We start from the raw sequence: 21,111 nt of genomic DNA, 5'->3' as shown, positions 1-21,111 counted from the left end.
TAAATCCCAACAAATACCAAAATATCATTTATTAATTGCTCATTTACAAAACAATGGAAACATAAAAATTAAGCTTACCTGTATATTAGAAATACACTTCAATTTACCCATAGATCAAATAGTCTCCAAAATGGTAAGAGAAAAATGTTAACTGATTTAAGGAGGAAATACCTATTAATCTTATGTAGTATTGCTTGAAGAGTATTGCCTCAGTATTCATTTTTGGAAGCAGTAAATCTCCACACTTCAGAGGTCCACTTTAAAAATGAGGCCCTAATAAAGACAATACATTTATAACTTCTATAATAATTCTTTCATATTACAGTGTTCCAGAACATTATGTATGGATTAATTTACATCAGGCTTTCTCACATTACTAATATTTACAGGGTTTCATTCCAGTGGGAGTTTTCACATGTAAGGATGAAGGCCAACTGTCGTCTTTTTCCACATTGCTACATTCAAGAAGTTTCTATTTAGTATGAGATCTTTCATGCCTTCTAAAGGAACTGGGTCGACTAAAGGCTTTCCCACATGTTTTACATTGGTATGGTTTCTCACCAGTGTGCATTCTCACATGTCCTCGAAAGGTAGTACGGTAAATGAAGGCTTTTCCACATTCTTTACATTCATAGGGTTTTTCTCCAGTATGAGTATTTTCATGTGTTCGAAATGATGTGTAACAACTGAAGGCTCTACCACATTCTTTACATTCATAGGGCTTCTCTCCAGTGTGAGTTCTTTCATGTACCCTAAATGAACTAGGAAAATTGAAGGCTTTCCCACATACCTTACATTTGTAAGGCCCATCTCCAGTGTGCATTATCATGTGTGTTCGAACACTTGAAGAAGAAATGAAGGCTTTCCCACATTGTTTACATTTGTAGGGTTTCTCTCCCGTATGCTTTCTCATGTGTCCTTGAAAGGTTGTGCGGTAAATGAAGGTTTTTCCACATTCTGTACATTCATAGGGTTTCTCTCCAGTGTGTGTTCTTTCATGTATTCGGAAGGAACTGGGCCAACTGAAGGTTTTACCACACTGTTTACATTCATATGGTTTTGCTCCAGTGTGAGTCCTTTCATGTGATCGAAAAGAACTGGGACAAACAAATGCCTTCCCACATTCTTTACATTTATAAGGTTCTTCTCCTGTGTGTGTTATCATGTGTGTTCGAATGCTTGAGAGAGAAATGAAAGCTTTACCACATTCTTTACATTCATAGGGCTTCTTTCCAGCGTGAATTCTTTCATGTATTCGTAAACCTAGAGGAGAACTGAAGGCATTGTCACAATGTTCACATTCATATTTTTTCTCTGCAGTGTGAGTCCTTTCATGTCTTCGAAAAGAACTGGGGCAACTGAGGGCTTTACCACATTGCTTACATTCATAGGGTTTTTCTCCAGTGTGATTTCGTTCATGTATTCGCAAACCTAGAAGAGATCTCAGGGATTTACCACACAGTGTACATTCATAGGGTTTCTCTCCAGTGTGCATTCTTTCATGTGCTCGGAATGAAGCGGAAGAGCTAAAGGCTTTCCCACATGCCTTACATTTAAAAGGAGCATCTCCAGTGTGTGTTATCATGTGTGTTTGAAAGGTTGGGAGCCACATGAAGGCTTTCCCGCATTCCTTACATTCATAGGGTTTCTCTCCAGTGTGCGTCCTTTCATGTCTGTGAACAGATTTGTGGTAACTGAAGGCTTTCCCACATTCCTTACATTTATATGGCTTATCTTCATATTTGTGATACTCATAAGGTTTATGTCCAGTGTGAGATCTGATGTGTATATTCAGGGATGAATGGCGCACAAAGTCTTTTCCACACACCCTACATTTAAGTGATTGTCCTCCAGAAGTAGTTCTCTTGTTCAGATCAGGATTTGGAATTTGGCTGATGGTTTCTCCACACTGACTACCTCCTTTGCTTTCATGGAGTTTTTCTACCATATAACTTCTGTAAAAAATGAGAAGCATTATTAGTGATTTCTTTGTTAATTTCCTATTTACTAGTAGGGTATTGGATTACATTTTTATAATTTATAACAAAAGTGAAGGTTTTTTTGTCTTTTCTGAATTGTTTCAATATACTGAATGCTCTGTAAAAGGACTAGACCTTGGTTATTATGAAAACAGTGATATTAATATATGAGGTTAAGAGTAAATAAATTGAAGTAGAAATTGTTTTATTTGCTTGTTTTTAAAAATCCATGACAGCCCTAGCTGGTTTGGCTCAGTGGATAAAGTGTCGGCCTGTGGACTGAAGGGTCCTGCCGGGAGCCGGTCCATCCTTGCTGTTTCAAGGGACCTGGCATATATGGCATACTGTTCTTAATATGTTTGCTCACCTTCTTGGCACTATGTGTTTTAACCAAGGTCACCTCTCTGAGAAAGGTTGTTTCCCCAGGTAGGGATTTTCCCCTGAAGTTAGGGAGGGAATAAAACCCCTTAACTAAGTGCCAGGCGGGTAATTAATCACTTTAACTACGAACAATCATGCTTAAGCTACATAATCTTTACTCCCTGGAATGGAGATAAGAAACGCCCTAACCTTTGGAATAGAGATTGATAGGATTGGAATCAACTGGTATAAATACAGATGTAACAAGACAACAGGACACAGAACCTAGACACAGAACCTAGACACAGAACATACACAGAACCTACACAGAACCTAGACACAGAACCTAGACAGAACCTAGACACAGAACCTACACAGAACCTAGAGAAAGAAGAACTTCGCTGGAGAGAACATGGCAAAAGATCCTGGACAGAAACTGGCCACAGAACCTAGAGACAGAACCTAGTGACAGAACCTGGCTGAAGAACCTAGAGACAGAACCTGGCTACAGAACCTGGATAGAACATGGCAAGAGAACCTGACTAGAACCTGGTGACTGAACCTGGCTGGAGAACCTAGCGAGGGAACATGGCTACAGAACCTGGCTGGAGAACCTGGAGAACCTGGCTGGAGAACCTAGCAAGAGAACATGGACACAGAACCTGGCTGGAGATCCTAACCAGAACTTCGCTGGAGATCCAGACCAGAACTTGGCTGGAGATCCTGGCTAGAGATCCTGGCTAGGCTGCTGATCAACTGAACGCTGTCTCCGTGTCATTCCTTCTTCGCCTACTCCATCCACACCTTTGGGGACCCCTGGACCTGATGGGGTTGGACCCCAGCAGGGTCCCAGGTTCGATTTCAGTCAAGGGCACATGCCTGGGTTACGTGCTTGATCCCCAGTAGGGGCATGCAGGAGGCCGCCGATGCAAGATTCTCTCTCATCATTGATGTTTCTACCTCTCTCTCCCTCTCCCTTCCTCTCTGAAATCAATAAAAATATATAATAAAAAATAAACATTAAAAAATTAAAATAAATAAAATATAAATCCATGACATACTAGAATTCTTTTTAAAAAAAATATATTTTATTTTTTACAGAGAGAAAGGGAGAAAGAGAGGGATAGAGAGGTAGAAACATCAATGAGAGAAACATCGATTCAGCTGCCTCCTGCACACTCCCCACTGGGGATGCGCCCGCAACCAAGGTACATGCCCTTGATGGGAATCAAACCCGGGACCCTTCAGTCTGCAGGCTGACGCTCTATCCACTGAGCCAAACCGATCAGGGCTATACTAGAATTCTTATATGGAACAATGCTGCTTATTGAGTGACTCACCGTAGTTTTCTCCCCTGGGTATTGTACTGATATTCAATGTTATGATCTTCCCATTTTTTCTCTAAATGCATACCTAGAAAAAACAATTCCAAATTATTAGAAGTTAGAGAAAAATTATTAGATTCTAAGTCCATGATGAGTTGTTACCATGCTTAGTTTATTTACTAATATACTCATTTTTCCACATCTTGAAACAACACTGATATGCAAGAAATACTTGTTCTTGGTCAGAAGAATGGCAGCGTGAGAGGTCCTCTTGGTTTCTCCCCTTAAAGTTTCCACAATTTGAACAGCTATCATTCAACAAAGGACTCCCTGCTCAATGCATAAACATGTCTGAGAGATCAAACAATGAAACATATGAAGGTGGGAAGTGGGAGCAAACTGGAAAGGTGGGAAGAAACAAGAGCTGAGATGGTGCCAGAGACAGAGCCTGGAGCTCACAGCCTGAAGCCCACTGCAGGTCTCAGCCCAGAGAGGGGAGGAATCAAGTGGCCACAGACATTCCCTTCAGCAGAGAGGAGCAGATAGATACAATGAGCATTCCTGCAGGAGTGGTCCGTACGTGCTGTGGCTGAAGCTAGGGACCTGTGCAAGGACATAGCACAGAGGTATGGCCACAGTTGTCTGGTAATCAGCAATTTCTCAAAAGAGAGAAATTACCAGCCAAGAATAATATATCCAGCAAAGTTATCCTTTAGATATGAAGGAGAAATAAAGACTTTTCCAGACACATACAGAAGCTGAGGGAATAAACCACAAGAAGACCCGTGTTATAGGAAATACTCAAGGGGTTATAATACCTGAAACAAAGAACAGAAGGTCACAAAAGCATGAGTAAGATCACCAACAGGCACACAGAAGCAGGATATTACAACCCTTTTTTAGAATAGGGTATTATACACTTAAATGTCACATAAAGGTTAAAGGAAGTAATAACATTAAAATAGAGAATGAAGGCAATATCTACTGCAATTCAGAAATGAACTCACAGAGCAAATAGGAATAATTTGTGACAAAGGGGTATGGTAAGGTCTGAATTTGCAAAGAGGGTGGAGATTAGATGCATTCAGAAGAAAAAGGGCTACTATATATATGAAACTTTCTTTTACATAACCTAATTGTGACCACACCAAAAAGCAAAAAACAAAACTGAGACACATAACTTAAAAAAAGAGGAAACAGAAAAAAAATATAAAATACCACCGAACAAAAACAACGGAGAGAAACACAAAGGAAAAGAACCAATGGAAAAAGAGGACACATGTAATACTTTCAACAATAAAGATTAAAAAAAGTAAAAAGAGCCGAAACTGGTTTGGCTCAGAGGATAGAGCGTCGGCCTGCGGACTGAGAGGTCCCGGGTTCGATCCCGGTCAAGGGCATGTACCTGGGTTGCGCACATCCCCAGTGGGGGGTGTGCAGGAGGCAGCTGATCGATGTTTCTCTCTCATCGATGTTTCTAACTCTCTCTCTCTCTCCCTTTCTCTCTGTGGGAAATCAATAAAATATATTAAAAAAAAAAAAAAAAAGTAAAAAGAACCCATGGAGGCACAGAGCTACTAGAAAACAAAGGATAAAATGGCTACAGGAAAACCACAGACAATAAATAATTACCCTACATGTCAATGGACTGGACTCACCAATAAAGAGGCACAGAGTAGCAGAGGATCAAAAAACAAATCCCAACCTTATGCTACCTTTAGGAGACACATCTAAGCTGCAAAGACAAACACAGACTCATAGTAAAAGAGTGTAAAGTGATTCTCCAAGCAAATGGCATCCACAGAAAAGCAGATGTAGCCATACTTATATCTGACAAAATAGATTTCAAGATAAGAAAGGCAATAAGTGACAAAGATGGACATTTTATAATGATACTAGTGGTCCCGTGCATAGATTCGTGCACATTGAAAGGAAATTAATTAGAAGAACTGCAGCTCAGCAGTAAACCAGATTCAGTAACCCATGGCCGAAGGTGGAATCATGCAGCCTCGTGAGGAATCAGGCTCCCTTCTCTCTGGTTCCGGGGTGCGTCACCTGAGAACCGCCACTGCCAAGTTACCACAGCTTGGCAGCTCCTGCGTTGAGCATCTGCCCCCTGGTGGTCAGTGCACATCATATGTACTGGCTGGTTGGCCAGTCACTTAGCCTTTTATATATATAGAAAGGGGAAACTACCTCAAGAATATATAACACTTCTTTCTCTGGCTGGTTTGCTAAGTGGTTAGAGCACCAGCCTGTGGGCCCAAGGGTTGTGGGTTCAATTCCTGGTCAAGGGCACCTACCTTGGATGCACGTTCTTCAGCCCCAGTAAGGGTGCATGCAGGAGGCAACCAACTGATGTCTCTCTCTCATGTCGATGTTTTTCTCCCCATCTCCTCCCTGCCTTCCACTCTCTCTAGAAATCAATGAAAAAAATATCCTTGGGTGAGGATTAAAAAAAATAAAAATAAGTAAATAAATGAAATTTTAAAAGAGAAGATACAATACTTTTCAATATATATGCACCCAATTAGGGAAGCACCAAAATATAAAGGAACTACTAAGAGAACTAAAAGGAGAAACTGTAAAAAACACAATTATAGCCTGACCGGTGGTGGCTCAGTGGTTGAGTTTTGACTTATGAACCAGGAGGTCAGGGCACATGCCTGGGTTATGGGCCCAATCCCCAGTAGGGGGCGTGCAGGAGGCACTCAATCAATGATTCTCGCTCATCATTGATGTTTCTCCTTGAAATCAATAAAAATTATAGGTAGATCATCCAAACAGAAAATCAATAAAGAAATATCAGCCTTAAATGACACATTAGATGAAATGGACATAATTGACATTTCCAGAGCCTTTCATCCCAGGACATCAGCTTATACATTCTTCTCCAGTGCACATGGAAGAATCTCAAGGATAGACCATGCCCTAACTGGTTTGGCTCAGTGGATAGAGCGTCGGCCTGCGGACTGAAGGGTCCCAGGTTCGATTCCAGTCAAGGACATGTACCTTGGTTGCGGCACACTCCCAGTAGGGGGTGTGCATGAGGCAGCTGATCAATGTTTCTCTCTCATCGATGTTTCTAACTCTCTATCCCTCTCCCTTCCCCTCTGTAAAAAATCAGTAAAATATATTAAAAAAAAAAAAAAAAAAAAAGGACAGACCATATGTTGGGTCACAAAACTAGCCTCCACAAATTTAAGAAGATTAAACTCGCCCCAGCCAATGAGGCTCAGTTGGTTGGACGCTGTCCCATGCACGGAAAGTATGCTGGCTCAATTCCTGGTTGGGGGAAATGCCCAGGTTTTGGCTCGATCCCCAGTCGGGGGTGGGCAGGAGGCAGCCAATTGATATTTTGCTTTCACATCAATGTTTGTCTCTTTCTCCCTTTCTTCTCTCTAAAAATCAATACAAAATCTTTAAAAAAAAAAAGAGACTGAACTCATACCAACATATTCTTCAACCACAATGCTTTAAAATTAGTGATCAACTGCAAAAAGAAAGCAAAAAAACCTACCCCACAAATATGTGGAGATTAAATAACATGCTGCTAAAAAATTGACAAGGTCAAAGAATAAAAGGTGAGATCAAAAGATAGAGACAAATGAGAATGACAATACGACATGTCAAAACTTCTGGGATGCAGTAAAAGCAATAAAAAAACAAACAAACTTGATCTCTAACTGACAAATTAAGTAACAAAGTCATCATTCTTACCTATGGAGGCCAGGTTCCTGAAGGTTTCCCTCATCACATCTCTGTAGAGTTTCTTCTGTGAAGGATCCAGTAAAGACCACTCCTCCAGGGTGAAGTTCACAGCCACATCCTCAAAGGTCACTGAGTCCTAAAACATTGCAAATATCTATATAGTAGGATGCATCAATCTGACAGCACTGGGCATTTACACTCAATTTATAGAAGGGTTACATAGGATTCTGTGGTTTCTCAACATTTATTTTATGTCTTGGTCATCAGAAACACTCTGTCCATACTTATTTCCTCATAAATTTAACAGCATTATGCAGTACTTCCATCCCCACACAAAATTACAACTGAACTACAGAACAACCATCATTTAGAACCACCTGATATCTAGCTGTACAGAAGTCCTACAACTAAGGCTATACAGAAGGCACATCAAGATTGGTAGGAGTGGAGACAGGGAATGGGCTAGTCCCACATGCACATTGTGGTTAAAAATCAGGAGGAATATCTCGGCGACAGAGTTCCCCCATGATGAGCGAAGGGTTCTAGTGTGACACGAGACCCCCCAGCCCAGAATTCCAGTGCTGGAAAGAGGAGTCCCTAAAATTTCTGGCCATGAAAACCAGCTGGTACAGTGGCTGAGATGGAGTGTGGCTGCCGTCCCAGGTATTCCTCTTAAAGACCTGGTGCATGGACTTACACAGACTTACTCTCTCTGAGCTCCAGCACTGGGGCGACAGCTCGAAAGATGACAGGGACATACTGGCATGAAATGAACTGTCTGGCATCAGGGTGAGGGCTGGGGAAGGGCAGCTTTCTTCCAGACAGAAGTACTGGCAGAGGTTATTGTTCCTTTGATACTTCCCCACCACAATGCTACGGGCAGGGGCCATATCTGAGTCTCCATCAACCTGGCCTACACTTTTTGCCCAGCCCGGGTGATTCCCTGAGACCCCACCCCATCCAATTTGCAGCCCCACCCAAGCTGTTTGCAGTGGCTTTTCTATATGAATGGCCTGTCCTGGCTCGGGCTTTCAAATATCTCTCAAACAAGCAGCAGCTGGCCTCAGTATGCCCCATACCTCTCGATAAGTGACCCCAGGCCTGGCTCTAGCAGCAGTCCACCTTGGTTCAGAGCTTGGCCTTCCTGAATACCTCCAAGATCAACACAAGTAGCAGCCATCTGCAAATCGCTCTGTAGCTCCTGCTGGGTGGCCCCAGACAGAGCACAGGCAGTGGCTGACTTTGCACCTCCCAGGAGGCTCCAGAGCCAATGCACCTGGTGGTCAGCTTCAGACCATGCAGATTACAACTCAAGGGGAAGACTCAGCGAGCACCAAAGCACCAAAGCCCCACTGAAGCAAGTCTGGGGCTGATGCTCTAAACTCTGAGCCACCGGAAAGGAGAGCCTTTTATTTATTTTTAATAATTCTTTATTGTTGAAAGTATTACGTATGTCTCCTTTTTCCCCCCATTGACCCCTCCAGCCTTCCCCTGCCCACAACCTCAGGCCCTCACCGTCCCATTGTCTGTGTCCATGGGCCATGCATATATGCATACAACGTCCTTGGCTGATTACCTCCCACCCACCACCTTCCCTCTGAGATTCCACACTCTGTTCCATGCTTCCATGCTTCTGGATCCACTCCGTTCATCAGTTTATTTTGCTACTCAGATTCCACATTTGAGTAATATCATGTGATATTTGTCTTCCTCTGACTGACTTATTTTACTTAGCATGATACAAGTAATTGAAGCACAAGTAATTGAAAAGGTTCCCTCACCTACGCAGCACCCTCCCCCTCTGCCCTGTACCTGCTTTCTTAAAAATTGTTTGTCAAGGACAAATGCAAGTATTAAAGTTCTTCTCTAAAAATAGTAAGAGCCTTAGCCACCTGAACAAATAAACTTAACTTATTCCAATTGTAATAAATTCGTGAACTTTTTGCTTTATTGTACCTGTCTCATGGCTGAAATTTTAAAAATTAAACTACCAGATCTCTGGTTACATCTGATTATATATGTGGATATGTGTCTGCTTTCAGAGCATATTAACAAAATTGGTTTGTAAAAAGCTCTGTTTAATTAACTTAAAAATTAGGCACTTATATAAATCCTATATAATAATAAACAAACATGGTAATTAACCATAGCTCCGACACGCTTCCCATGGGCTAATCAGGGCGATATGCAAATTAACTGCCAACCAAGATGGCGGCTGGCGGCCAGGCAGCTGAAGCAGACAGGAGGCTTGCTTGCTCCAGTGATGGAGGAAGCCAAGGTTCCCTGCCTGCTGCTGCGGGCCTCTGAGCTTACACTCTAAGAAACAATGTTGCAAATATTGAAGCTAAACAAACCCCAGAAGCCTGCTTTCGGCCAGCCGGGCTTCAGCCAGCAGGATCACAACAGTGTTTCAATTATAGAATCCAAACAAACCCATATCCCTGCTTTCAGCAGCCGAGGTCTCAGAGCTGCAGCCGGGCCTCAGAGCTAAAGCCGGCTCTCAGCTCCAGTGACAGCCATAGAAAGTAAATAAATCCCAGAATAAAAGAAAAAAAGGAGAGGTTGGGAGCTTCAGTCACCCGCCAGCCTGAAAACGGCCCTCAGCCCCTCACCCAGACTGGCCAGGCACCCCAGTGGGGACCTCCACCCTGAAGGGGGTGTGATCAGCTGCAAACAGCCATCATCCCCTCATCCAGGCTGGCCAGGCACCCCAGTGGAGACCCCCACCCTAAAGCAACAAGATGGCGGCTAATTTGTATACTGAAGGTGGGCGGCAGCGGGCAAGGCTGTCTGTGGTCCGGGACTGGATCTGTGACCCTGCCGGGCGGGGGACAGCGCGAGGCTGTCTGCAGTCCGGGACCCGGATCTGTGATCTGGCGGGCGGGGGGCAGTGCTTGAGGCTGTCCGCTGTCCTGGGACCCGGATCCGTGACCTGGCGGGCGGGGGGCAGCGCTTGAGGCTGTCCGCAGTCTGGGACCCGGATCCGTGACCTGGCGGGCAGGGGGCAGAGCATGAGGCTGTCCACGGGACCAAGACATGGATCTGTGACCCTGGCAGGCGGGGGGCAGCGCTTGAGGCTGTCCACGGTCCCAGGACCCGGGTCCATGAACCTGCCGGGCGGGGCAGTACTTGAGGCTGTCCGCGGTCCCAGGACCCGGATCCCTGACCCTTCCTGGTGGGGCGGCAGCTCGCACAGGGGCGGATCAGCCAGGGTTGGGAAGGGCAGGACGCCTGGCTTCCGCCCAGCCCGTCACTCTGGGCAGGTGAGCAGCGCAGAGAGCCTCTGGACAGGGGAGGCAGGCCGGCAGAGGGCGGCCTGTACTCCCCACATGGCGGTGGTGACAGCTGTGAGTGTGCCAAGCGGAGCCTGCAGGCTGAGCTGAAGTAGCGCCTGCAGGCCATCAGCGCCCAGGAGTGGCTGCGCAAGATCCGCATCCTGGCTCAGAAGGTGCAGGATCGCAGGGACAGCCACCGTGGCGGGCCAGACTGACGTCCTCCTGGCCGCACCACGGGGTTTGCGGATCTGCAAAGCCAGAGGCCTCCAGTGTGCACATCCCCCCCTGGTGTGCGACCGTCCCCCAGCACACTGTCACCCTCCCGCGCCTGCAACAGTTGCAAACCAAGGCGTGCACAAGTTCCCCCCGCCTCTTCACCGCATTTCCATCAACCCAGCGTGCCTACACCCCCATAGGATGTGCACACATCCCCTCTCATGCATTCACATCCTTTGGAGAGTGTCTGGGTGTTCTGGGTGCTGAGGTGGGCGCCTGTGAGATGACAGTGAGAGGGCGGAGTGGTGATGCCCTGTTCCCACAGAGGCCAGTGCAGCTACGAGATCACCTCTGGGGGTTAATGCAGGTGCTGAGGCGGGAGCAGATGCAGACAGACACACCTGGTGGGCATGGGCGGCCCTCGCTGAGGTGCCTTCGGTCAGTGTTCAAGATCAAGAACCCAGAGGTGGAGAGGAATTCCGTCCTCTCAGTGAAACAGTGGGATAGTCGGGGCAACTGTAGAGGAGGAATGTGCACTTTGGGTGCCAGCACCCATGAGCGAAGGCTGCCCTGACTGAGCCTCGCTTGCTTGGGGCCTAGCGCACTCCTGCGGGGCAGCGGGTGACAGGACGTGCTTTTCCAAATTAATGAGAGAAAACGTTGATTCTCCTGCTGCCCACGAAGGTGGAAAGTGAAGTGGGGAGACATGTGGGGAGTGAGCGAGGTTCCCTGTCTGGGGGTTCCAAATCTGCTGTTGGTTTCTTTCACTGCTGACTAGAGATATACAGGGTGTCCCCCCAAAATGTATACACACTTTGAATACCTACTAATTCCAATGGTTTTAAGCATAAGAAAGAAACAACAATGGAGCTGTTATCTGTTAGGGCACAAACAGGTAGTTAGACATTCCCTGAGGGGTCTCAGATTGGAGAGGGTGAAGGCCAGACTGAGGAGCCCTTCCCCTGCCCCAACCCCCAGTGCATGAATTTTGTGCACCGGGCTACTGGTGAAGAAATAAAACAGAAACTAACCAAAATGTTTTTCAGGCTCTGGAATAATACTTGGTGTTAAAGTTAATTAAAATAGGCAAGTCTTTAGAGTTATCAGAATTAAATGTAATACTGTTACCTACCTAGGATTACAAATGTATCAACAAAAATAACTTAGAATGATGGATGACTTAGCTTAACATCTCATAAAATTTTTGTGGGTAATCCAAACATATTATTGAGGACAAGTAAAATACATAGGTATGGACAAATAGTTGTTGTTTTTTAAAATATTTTTTATTGATTTTTTTACTGAGAGGAAGGGAGAGAGATAGTTAGAAACATCGATGAGAGAGAAACATCGATCAGCTGCCTCCTGCACAGTCCATACTGGGGATGTGCCCGCAAACAAGGTACATGCCCTTGACCGGAATCGAACCTGGGACCCTTCAGTCCACAGGCTGACACTCTATCCACTGAGCCAAACCGGTTCTGGCATAGGTGAAACTTTTTAGCAACAATTATATGTACTTAAAAATAGTTTCTAAAATCTTTTGCTAACTTGAAAGTTTAAAGTTTTGCTAGCTAAATTAACTAATGGAAGTAATTGAATATTCAGATCATTTTCAAATAAGATAAAATATTGGAACATTAATTGTTCAATAAGTATCTATTTTTGGTTTATTACAGAGAAACTAAAAGATAAATTTGGGTTTGTTAGTAAATGTATCACACTGAAAGACTGTACTATTTTAAGTACATGTGTTTCTTGAAATTATGAAATATATTAATAAATTTGCCAATCTAAAAATAAAAACTGATGTATCAGTTCACAATAGCTTACTTAGTATTCATTAGAAATTGAGGTTTTGAAGGGTAGAAATTCCAATATATGTAATTAAAACTACTAGGAATAATAAGGGAAACAACTTTGAATGCAAGAAAAAATATGTTTTTAGTAAGAGAAGGTATAAGGTATGAAAATGGATTTTTGAGGGAATGACAAAGGAAAGTTGTATAAGAAAAGAAATCCTAAGGGGAAAAATTTTGTATATGATCAAGCTGGATAGGACTGAATAAATTTATTATACTGAATAAATTTATTATAAGCTTTAGAATTGACAGTATACTTATGTAAAAATAAAATATGTTCTTTATCTGCTAAAAGGACAAAGTTTTCCTTTACAACTGGTAAGTTCTTTTTTTAAAAATACTTCTTTATTGATTTTAGAGAGGAAAAGGAAGAGATAGAAATATCGATGATGATGAGAGAAAATCATTGATCTGCTGCCTTCTGCACGCCTCAGATTGGGGACTGATCCCACAACCTGGGCATGTGCCCTTACGGGGAATTGAACCATGACCTCCTGGTTCATAGGCCAATGCTCAACCACTAAACCATGCTGGCCAGGGGCAACTGGCATGCTCTTAATAAGAGATGATAAAGAGAAAGCAAAGATTTTTGTTTTATTAAAATGATTGCCTGTGCTCTGTATCATCAGGTATTTGATTGCTTAGGTAAACCAATATTAAAAGAGCTAAATTCTGCTTACAACTATTTAACTTTCTGTATTTGCCTGTGAAGTCACCATGATTAATGGATAACTAAGTATTGTTTCACAGAGACCTATGATTATATTTGATCAAGTGTTTTAAAACTTTTGACAGTTTGACAAACTTCCCAAAATTTAAAAATTAAAGTATTTTCTTTTACCTGAAAATAACGTTGAGATTTTTAAGATGAAACATTTAAAATGATCTTCCTCTCTTTCTAAATGGGGGAAATGAAAATAATTAGGCCTGTTTGACATGCTAATATACAAGGGAAGCTTTGTCAAATAAGGAATAATAATTATGTTGTATTTGTAAGCATTTATTACTCCCAAAATAATATGCCCTAGAAATTACATAAAATTTCTAAAGATCTAAAATGTTCTATGTTATCATTTATAATTCTAGCTGTCACCTTAAAATGTTCAGACATGCACAGACAAGCAAATTTCTTTATCAACTGTATTGTAATTAGATCTCTAATCATGTCATTGATAATCAGGAAATTCACTGAAATCAGAAAAATATTAAAAATTTAAAAATCAGGAAGGGCATACAGTCATGCGTCAATAGGTGATTTTGTTGCTGTGTGGCCATCAGAGTGCACTTATAAACCTAGATGGTGCAGCCTACTGAACATCCAGGCTATGAAGTATAGTCCATTATTCCTACGCTAAAGCCTGTGCTACTTTACTAGATACTCTAGCGGCCAGGGGTCCTCAAACTACGGCCTGCGGGCCACATGCAAATACAAATATTGTATTTATTTCCGTTTTGGTTTTTTACTTCAAAATAAGATATGTGCAGTGTGCATAGGAATTTGTTCATAGTTTTTTTTTAAACTATAGTCCGGCCCTCCAACAGTCTGAGGGACAGTGAACTGGCCCCCTGTTTAAAAAGTTTGAGGACCGCCCTAACAGATTTGGCTCAGTGGATAGAGTGTCAGCCTGCGGACTCAAGGGTCCCAGGTTCGATTCCGGTCAAGGGCATGTACCTTGTTTACAGGCACATCCCCAGTATGGAGTGTGCAGGAGGCAGCTGATCAATGTTTCTCTCTCATCGATGTTTCTAACTCTCTATCCTCTCCCTTCCTCTCTGTAAAAAATCAATAAAATATTTTTAAAAAAAAGTTTGAGGACCCCTGCCTAGCCCATGGTTGGCAAACTGCAGCACGAGAGCCACGTGCAGCTCTTTGGCCCCTTGAGTGTGGCTCTTCCACAAAATACCACATGCGGGCGTGCACGTACAGTGTGATTGAAACTTCGTGGCACATGCGCAGAAGTCGGTATTTTGTGGAAGAGCCACACTCAAGGGGCCAAAGAGCTGCATGTGGCTCGCGAGCCGCAGTTTGCCGACCACTGCCAGGCAATCGTAACTGTAACATGTGGTGCTATGACATCATGACAGCTATGACGCCACTAAGCAATAGGGGTTTTTCGGCTCCCTTATAACCTTATGGGGACCACTGTCATACATGAACTCAGTTGCTGACCAAAACGTCATCATGTGGTGCTTGACTGTAGTTGAAGCAAACAGCACCATCAAACAACTGGTTTAAATGAAATCCACAGAACACTTCGTCCACGAACAGCAGAATGTATACTCTCCTCAAGTTCACATGAAACATTCATCAAGACAGACCATCTTCTGGAACATAAAGTACACCTTAACCAATGTGAAAGCACAGAAATCATACAAAACAATGCTTTTAGATCCCAGTGGCAATAATATAGAAGTAAGTAACAGGAGAAGAGTTGGTAAACTCCCAAACACGTGGAAATGAAACAACACTTTTACTTTTTATTTTGAGAGTATGTTTATTAAAGCTGGGGACAGTGAAATAAGGGAGGGCCTAGGGTAGCAGCAGCCTAGGCAAGGCTGCTTTGGCTCCCTAGAAAGGTTACAGGAAAGAAATGAGCCTGGGCAGGATTGCTTTGGCTCACAGAGAAGTAAGGGTCACAGCGACAGAAGGGAGCCAAGGTGGGGCTGCTGTCAGCTCACTGAAAATCAGAGAAAAGGGGGCCCTGGAGACAGGTTCAGGGGGTTAGCCCAGGACAAGCTGCTGCCGCCCTTTGCTCCCCTGGTGGCAAGTCTCCTGGGGACTTAGGGTTTAGATAGAAGATGCACACCTGAGAGGGAAGAATGGTGTGGGCGTGCCCCCCGGAGGAAGAATGCTACTAAACAACACTTCTAAAAATAACACACGGATCGAACAGGTCTCTAGAGAAATGATAGTTTCTCTTGAATTACAGATGCTCCTTGATTTATGAAGGGGTGATGTCCCAATAAACCCATCGGCAATTAAAAATGCATTTAATACATCTAACCTACCAAACATTATAGCTTAGCCTGGCCTACCTTAAATGTGCTCAGAACACTGACATTAGCCTACATTAGGGCAAAAATAACCTAATACAACGCCTATTTTATAATAAAGTACTGAATAGCTCATGTAATTTATTGAATAATGTACTGAAAGTGAAAAACAAAATCGTTGTATGGGTATCACTTTCACACCAGTGTAAAGTTGAAAATATGTAAGTCAGAGACCATCTCTAAATGAAATGAAAGTAGAACATATCAGAGGTTGTCTGCATGCAGTTGAAGTAGTGCCTAGAAAAAAATTTATAGCACTGAACAAATACACTAGAGAAAAGAATGATCTACAATCAATGAAGTAAGCATCTCCCTGAGGAAACAATAAAAAAGATCAAATTAAACCCAAAGTAAGCAGAATAAAATACAGTGGGGCCTTGACTTACAAGTGTCCCCACTAATGAGTTTTTTGAGATACCAACAGTCTCTCGGCTGTTTTTCTGCATTGAGTTGACAGAGTAATTTGAGTTAACGAGCTCCTTTACGAGCTCCTTAATGAGCTCGGTCTCGGAATGAATTAAACTCGTAAGTCAAGGCCCCACTGTAGTCCAGTTCAAAGTGTGATGTAAGAGAAATCTTGAACTCATTTCCTCCCACAGATACAACCAAATCTACAGGTACACACAGAACAATTTCCTTGAAATAAAACACATCAAAGCAGGTAGGAGAGGCTGAGATACAAACTTGCCATGAACCCTACTCCTGCTGTAGAAACCCATAATTGGGATGGAACTGAAAACCCTAAACTTCTCCTTCAGGAGCAAAGGTCTTGAACCCTATATCTGGTACCTCAACTTTTAACACCTGCACCTGAAGATGCACCCCTTTGAAAGCTAATGGGGCTGCATCTAGGAGATCAACGAAGCTACAGCAAACTGAGAAACAGTTCTTAAAGAGCTCATGTGTGGGGACTCACCAGCATTTTCCAGCAGCCAATTGAAAACTGCCCAGACTTTCTGTAAAGAGGCTTACTTGCTTATTTTAAACTAGTGTCCCGGTGCACAGATTTGTGCACATTAGAAGAAATATTTTAATATTGCTATTCGCGTCTTGCTAATGAAAATAGGATTCCACATCTATCTACCTACTCCAGGACTTCTGTGAGGATCAAATGAGATGAGGCACGGGAAAACGATTCACAAACATTTGGTTAAACTGTGAAATGTTTGCACCTGGCTATAAAGCAAACTCCAAAGATGCTAGTTGCTAGGGAGAGGAAGCAAGGCGTTGCTATGTGATGTCATTACCCGGTGCCCACAGCCACTGTTTCCTGGCTGGGCTGGGTTGTGGGTTGCACTTTGCGCCATGGGTGTGGGCAGCGTTGGCTGAGATTTGGTGGGGTGTCACTCCAGGGTGGTGGCAGGGCCTGTGTCCCACCTGGGGGAAGCCGAGTGTTGGTTTGTTGGGGCCAGGTCCGTGGTGCTGTTTATTTTTAAATGGCCAGTGTGCGTCATGGCAGCTTATGCGCTGAGCGTCTGCCCCCTGGTCGTCAGTGTGCGTCATAGCCACCAGTTGGACAGACACAGCCTTTTATTTTTTATATTTTTATTTTTTTAATATATTTTATTGATTTTTTACAGAGAGGAAGAGAGAGGGATAGAGTTAGAAACATCGATCAGCTGCCTCCCGCACACTCCCTACTGGGTATGTGCCCGCAACCAAGGTACATGCCCTTGGCCGGAATCGAACCTGGGACCCTTCAGTCCACAGGCCAACACTCTATCCACTGAGCCAAACCAGTTAGGGCTACACTTAGCCATATATATATATATATATATATATATTTGTATATATAATCTCCTTGGCCTGAGGGGCAGGTGTCTACTTTAATAAAAATCTAGGGACCTTCTGAAATAGTCCCCAAAGACAGAGGTCTGTGGGTGCAATGTCTGCACTCTTCCTCTGCCTCTCTCCTGTAATCCGACATCCTGCAGGACTTGTGCCCTTGGACATGTGCCTTAATTTTGCAGCTATCACCCGGGAAGCAACTCTAGATCACCTGGCTCTGGTGGACAGATTACCTGGCTCTGGGGCTTATGCTTGAGGATCCCAAAAGAATGTAACAAATCAAGAAAGAGTTCTTAACTGGCTACCACAATGAGGGTACAGCAGAGGCAACAGACTGACATATCCAGTCTCTCTGTGAAAGAGGCCTATTAACTTAACTTCATAGTTGCAGCCTGAAAGGCAGGCATCTAATTTAACATACATGTGGGGCCTACTGAAATACTCTACAAAGACTGAGCCCAGCAGGTGCAATACTTACATTTTACCTCTGTCTTGCTCTAGCTTACCAGTATCTCCTGCAGAGCTTTATACTTGGTGCCCCCGTTTTTCTGGCTGCTGCCCAGGAGACACACCAGTTGTCTAGCTCTGGTTAACTCGTGGGGCTTTCATTCCTGGGTCCCATGAACCACAAAGGAGAAACTAGTCTTGGCACAGCCCTGCGACAGCAGGCTAAAACACTCCAGTCTTTCTGGGAAAGAGGCTTATTTGCTTGTCCAGGAGCTTTGGCCAGAAGGCACACATCTAGAGGCCACTGAGATATTCTCTAGGAACAAAGGCTGGAGTAACCATCTTTGTGCCCTCCATCAGCCTTCCTCTAGGCCAGTGGTTCTCAGCCTTCCTAATGCCGCGACCCTTTAATACAGGTCCTCATGTTGTGGTGACCCCCAATTTCATTGTTACAAATTGAACATAATTAAAGCATAGTGAATAATCACAAAAACAATATGTAATTATGTATGTGTTTTCCGATGGTCTTAGGCGACCCCTGTGAAAGGGTCGGTGGACCGCCAAAGGGGTCGCGACCCACAGGTTGAGAACCGCTGTCCTCGGGTGAGGATTAACAAAAAAAGATAACAGACATCAGAATATTACTACACCCATTTGGTAGGGGGGAGGAAGGGGAAGGGAAACAAAAGTTTTGACTCATATGTAACAATGAAATATTTTTTCCCCTGATATTCACCTCTCTATTGCCTCTTTGTAAATACTTTTCCTGTATCCCAAGCTCGAGTGATTTGAAAAATGTTTAATTTATTGAAAAACTGTTTCAAGTGAACATTTTTCTAAGTGACAAACCTAGGGAGGGGCAGGGCGGCCGGGGCTGCGCAAAGCACCCGCCACAGGCGTCTCCGGGGCAGTCACCGAGGGCTTCCCCCAGCCTGTCGCTCCCACGGGAAAGGGCCTTCCCGCCAACCCATCCCGGTGGCCATTCCCACGCTCCTCTCCTGTAAAACACACTCACAAATAAGTTCCCGAAGAGCCCCCGCGGCCCGGTGGGTGAAGACCACACTGCGTCCGTGTGAAATGCGCCCGGAAGACAACTAATGACAGGCCGCGACTTGGGGGTGAGCCGGCCTCTGGCATGGGGGGCGGGGGGGGGGGTGATCGGAAATGTCGGGATTTCATGGCCGCCCTCGGAGGAGGTGGCTGAGGGACAGGGGGGTGGGTTTGCGGCTCTGCCTCCCGAACATTTGGAAAGTGAGGGGAAGACAAGGCCCCGGGGGAGAGAGAGGGGAAGGGGACACACACCACGGCTCCGCCACGCAGAGCCCTGGGACTGAGTCACGATCGGCCCTGGCGGCCCTTCCCGTGGTCCCCGCGCAATGGGGGGGCGGGGGGGCAGTGAGGGGAAGACTCGCCGGGTCGTGCTGCCGCCCGGCCCCGCGCTGCGCCGGAGCGGACCGATGTCCCGGCGACTCGGGTCCGGTCCGCACACGCCGAAGGGACCTCGAGGAGGCGCTGCCCGCCTCGGCGGGTGCCGACCAGCTCCTCATCCCCAGCTCCCCATCCGGGTCTCCCGCCACCCGCCCCGCCCACTCACCATTTCTCGGCTCCCGGAGTCCCCTGCCTGCCTTCCACCTTCCGACTCCCTCCCGCGGCGGGCGGCGAGCGCTGGCCACCACCACAGAGGACGCGTCCAGCCCCCTCAGGCCCTCGGCGGAGCGAGAGGACCCACGACGTGGCCGGGGCTGGAAGCTACCGGCGAGAAATCCGCTCCCCGCGAGCAGTCCACCCGCGTAGCGAAGCGCCACGCCCACAATTGTTACCAAGGACTCTCCTGATTGGACAGCTGCAAGGCCCCGCCCTACCACGACTGAGTGACAGCAGGCCAGGTCAATGAGCCCAGGTTGTCTTGGCAGCGGGTCACAATCTGCCCTTCGCAGCCTAAGGCCGTTCAGGAACTGTGACTTTTCTTCACATTCTCTTAAAAATGATAAAAATGACTCGCGTCCTGAACGGTTTGGCTCAGTGGATAGGGCTCCGGCCTGCAGACTGAAGGGTCCCAGGTTTGATTCTGGTCGAGGGCATGTACCTGGGTTGTGGGCACATCCCCAGTGGGGGGTGTGCAGGAGGCAGCTGATCAATGTTTCTCTCTCATGGATGTTTCTAACTCTCTATCCCTCTTCCTTCCTCTCTGTAAAAAATCAATAAAATATATATATTTTTAAAAAATGACCTCACCATAGGTAAAGATCAGTCTGGGTCCATTTTGATATCTGGCCATTTCCGGAGGGGAAAGGTCGGCCCTTGGGTCCCCCACCCCCACCCCCACTCATCTGGCACTTTACAGAATCCTGTGGTGTCAGGGGCACTTGGCTCTGGAGGGAAGTTTGAAGCCCACAGTCCTAGACCAGGCCCCAAGCCCCAGATGCCAGCATGTGTGAAACATATGAGGCAAAGTAACCACCCGAAACCTGTTCTAGGAACCCCATTCATACCCATTTGGTGAAAGGTCAAAGGAGGCAAAACTGATAGAACACTGCTTAGTGAAAAGTAATAGATGGCAAAGAATAAAGAATCAGGACAGTGGCCATCTGTGGGGCATAACAGAGCTAAATCAGGACAGAAACACCAGGAGACCCTCCCCACTGCCACAGGCCATTTGTGAATCTTTTTTTTTTTTAATATATGTTATTGATTTTTCACAGAGAGGAAGGGAAAGAGATAGAGAAAGTTAGAAACATCGATGAGAGAGAAACATCGATCAGCTGCCTCCTGCACATCCCCTACTGGGAATGTGCCCGCAACCCAGGCACATGCCCTTGACTGGAATCAAACCCGGGACCTCTCAGTCCGCAGGCCGATGCCCCATCCACTGAGCCAAACCGGTTTTGGCCATTTGTGAATCTTGATCCCAAGGGTGTTAATATTGTTATGACTAAATTGTACCGTAACGCATTTTGTATGTTCTTATCCGAATATATTTGATGATAAAAATTTTAAGAAGAAATTGAGGCCCTGTCCTAGCCTGTTTGGCTCAGTGGTTGAAGCTGTCACCTGGCAGACTGAAGGGTTCTATTTGGATTCTAGTCAATCTGGG

The 21,111-nt window shown here is 45.0% G+C and overlaps 1 protein-coding gene across 1 annotated transcript; it reads right to left on the bottom strand.

Annotated features, from left to right (window-relative positions):
• LOC132235003 (zinc finger protein 709-like) lies at positions 1-19,993 on the bottom strand. The gene is made up of 4 exons (XM_059696689.1): positions 19,612-19,993; positions 7,385-7,511; positions 3,680-3,752; positions 1-1,955 (listed from the first exon to the last, which is right to left on the bottom strand). The coding sequence occupies exons 1-4, from the start codon at positions 19,612-19,614 to the stop codon at positions 473-475; spliced, it is 1,686 nt and encodes a 561-aa protein (XP_059552672.1). The 5' UTR covers positions 19,615-19,993; the 3' UTR covers positions 1-472.
• Between the last annotated feature and the right edge of the window lie 1,118 nt (positions 19,994-21,111).

Source organism: Myotis daubentonii, chromosome 5 (assembly GCF_963259705.1).
Source record: "Myotis daubentonii chromosome 5, mMyoDau2.1, whole genome shotgun sequence".
Lineage (NCBI taxonomy): Eukaryota > Metazoa > Chordata > Mammalia > Chiroptera > Vespertilionidae > Myotis > Myotis daubentonii.
Note: the sequence above shows the minus strand (reverse complement) of the source record. Positions and strands in the feature narration are given on the sequence as shown.

Bases quoted from the DNA above. Each gene is read 5' to 3' on its own strand.
- LOC132235003 (XM_059696689.1), bottom strand. The intron at 3,753-7,384 runs GTAAGAATGATG...TGTTTTTTCTAG, and splicing joins CAGGAACCTGGCCTCCATAG to GTATGCATTTAGAGAAAAAA. The intron at 1,956-3,679 runs GTGAGTCACTCA...CATTTTTTACAG, and splicing joins ACCCAGGGGAGAAAACTACG to AAGTTATATGGTAGAAAAAC.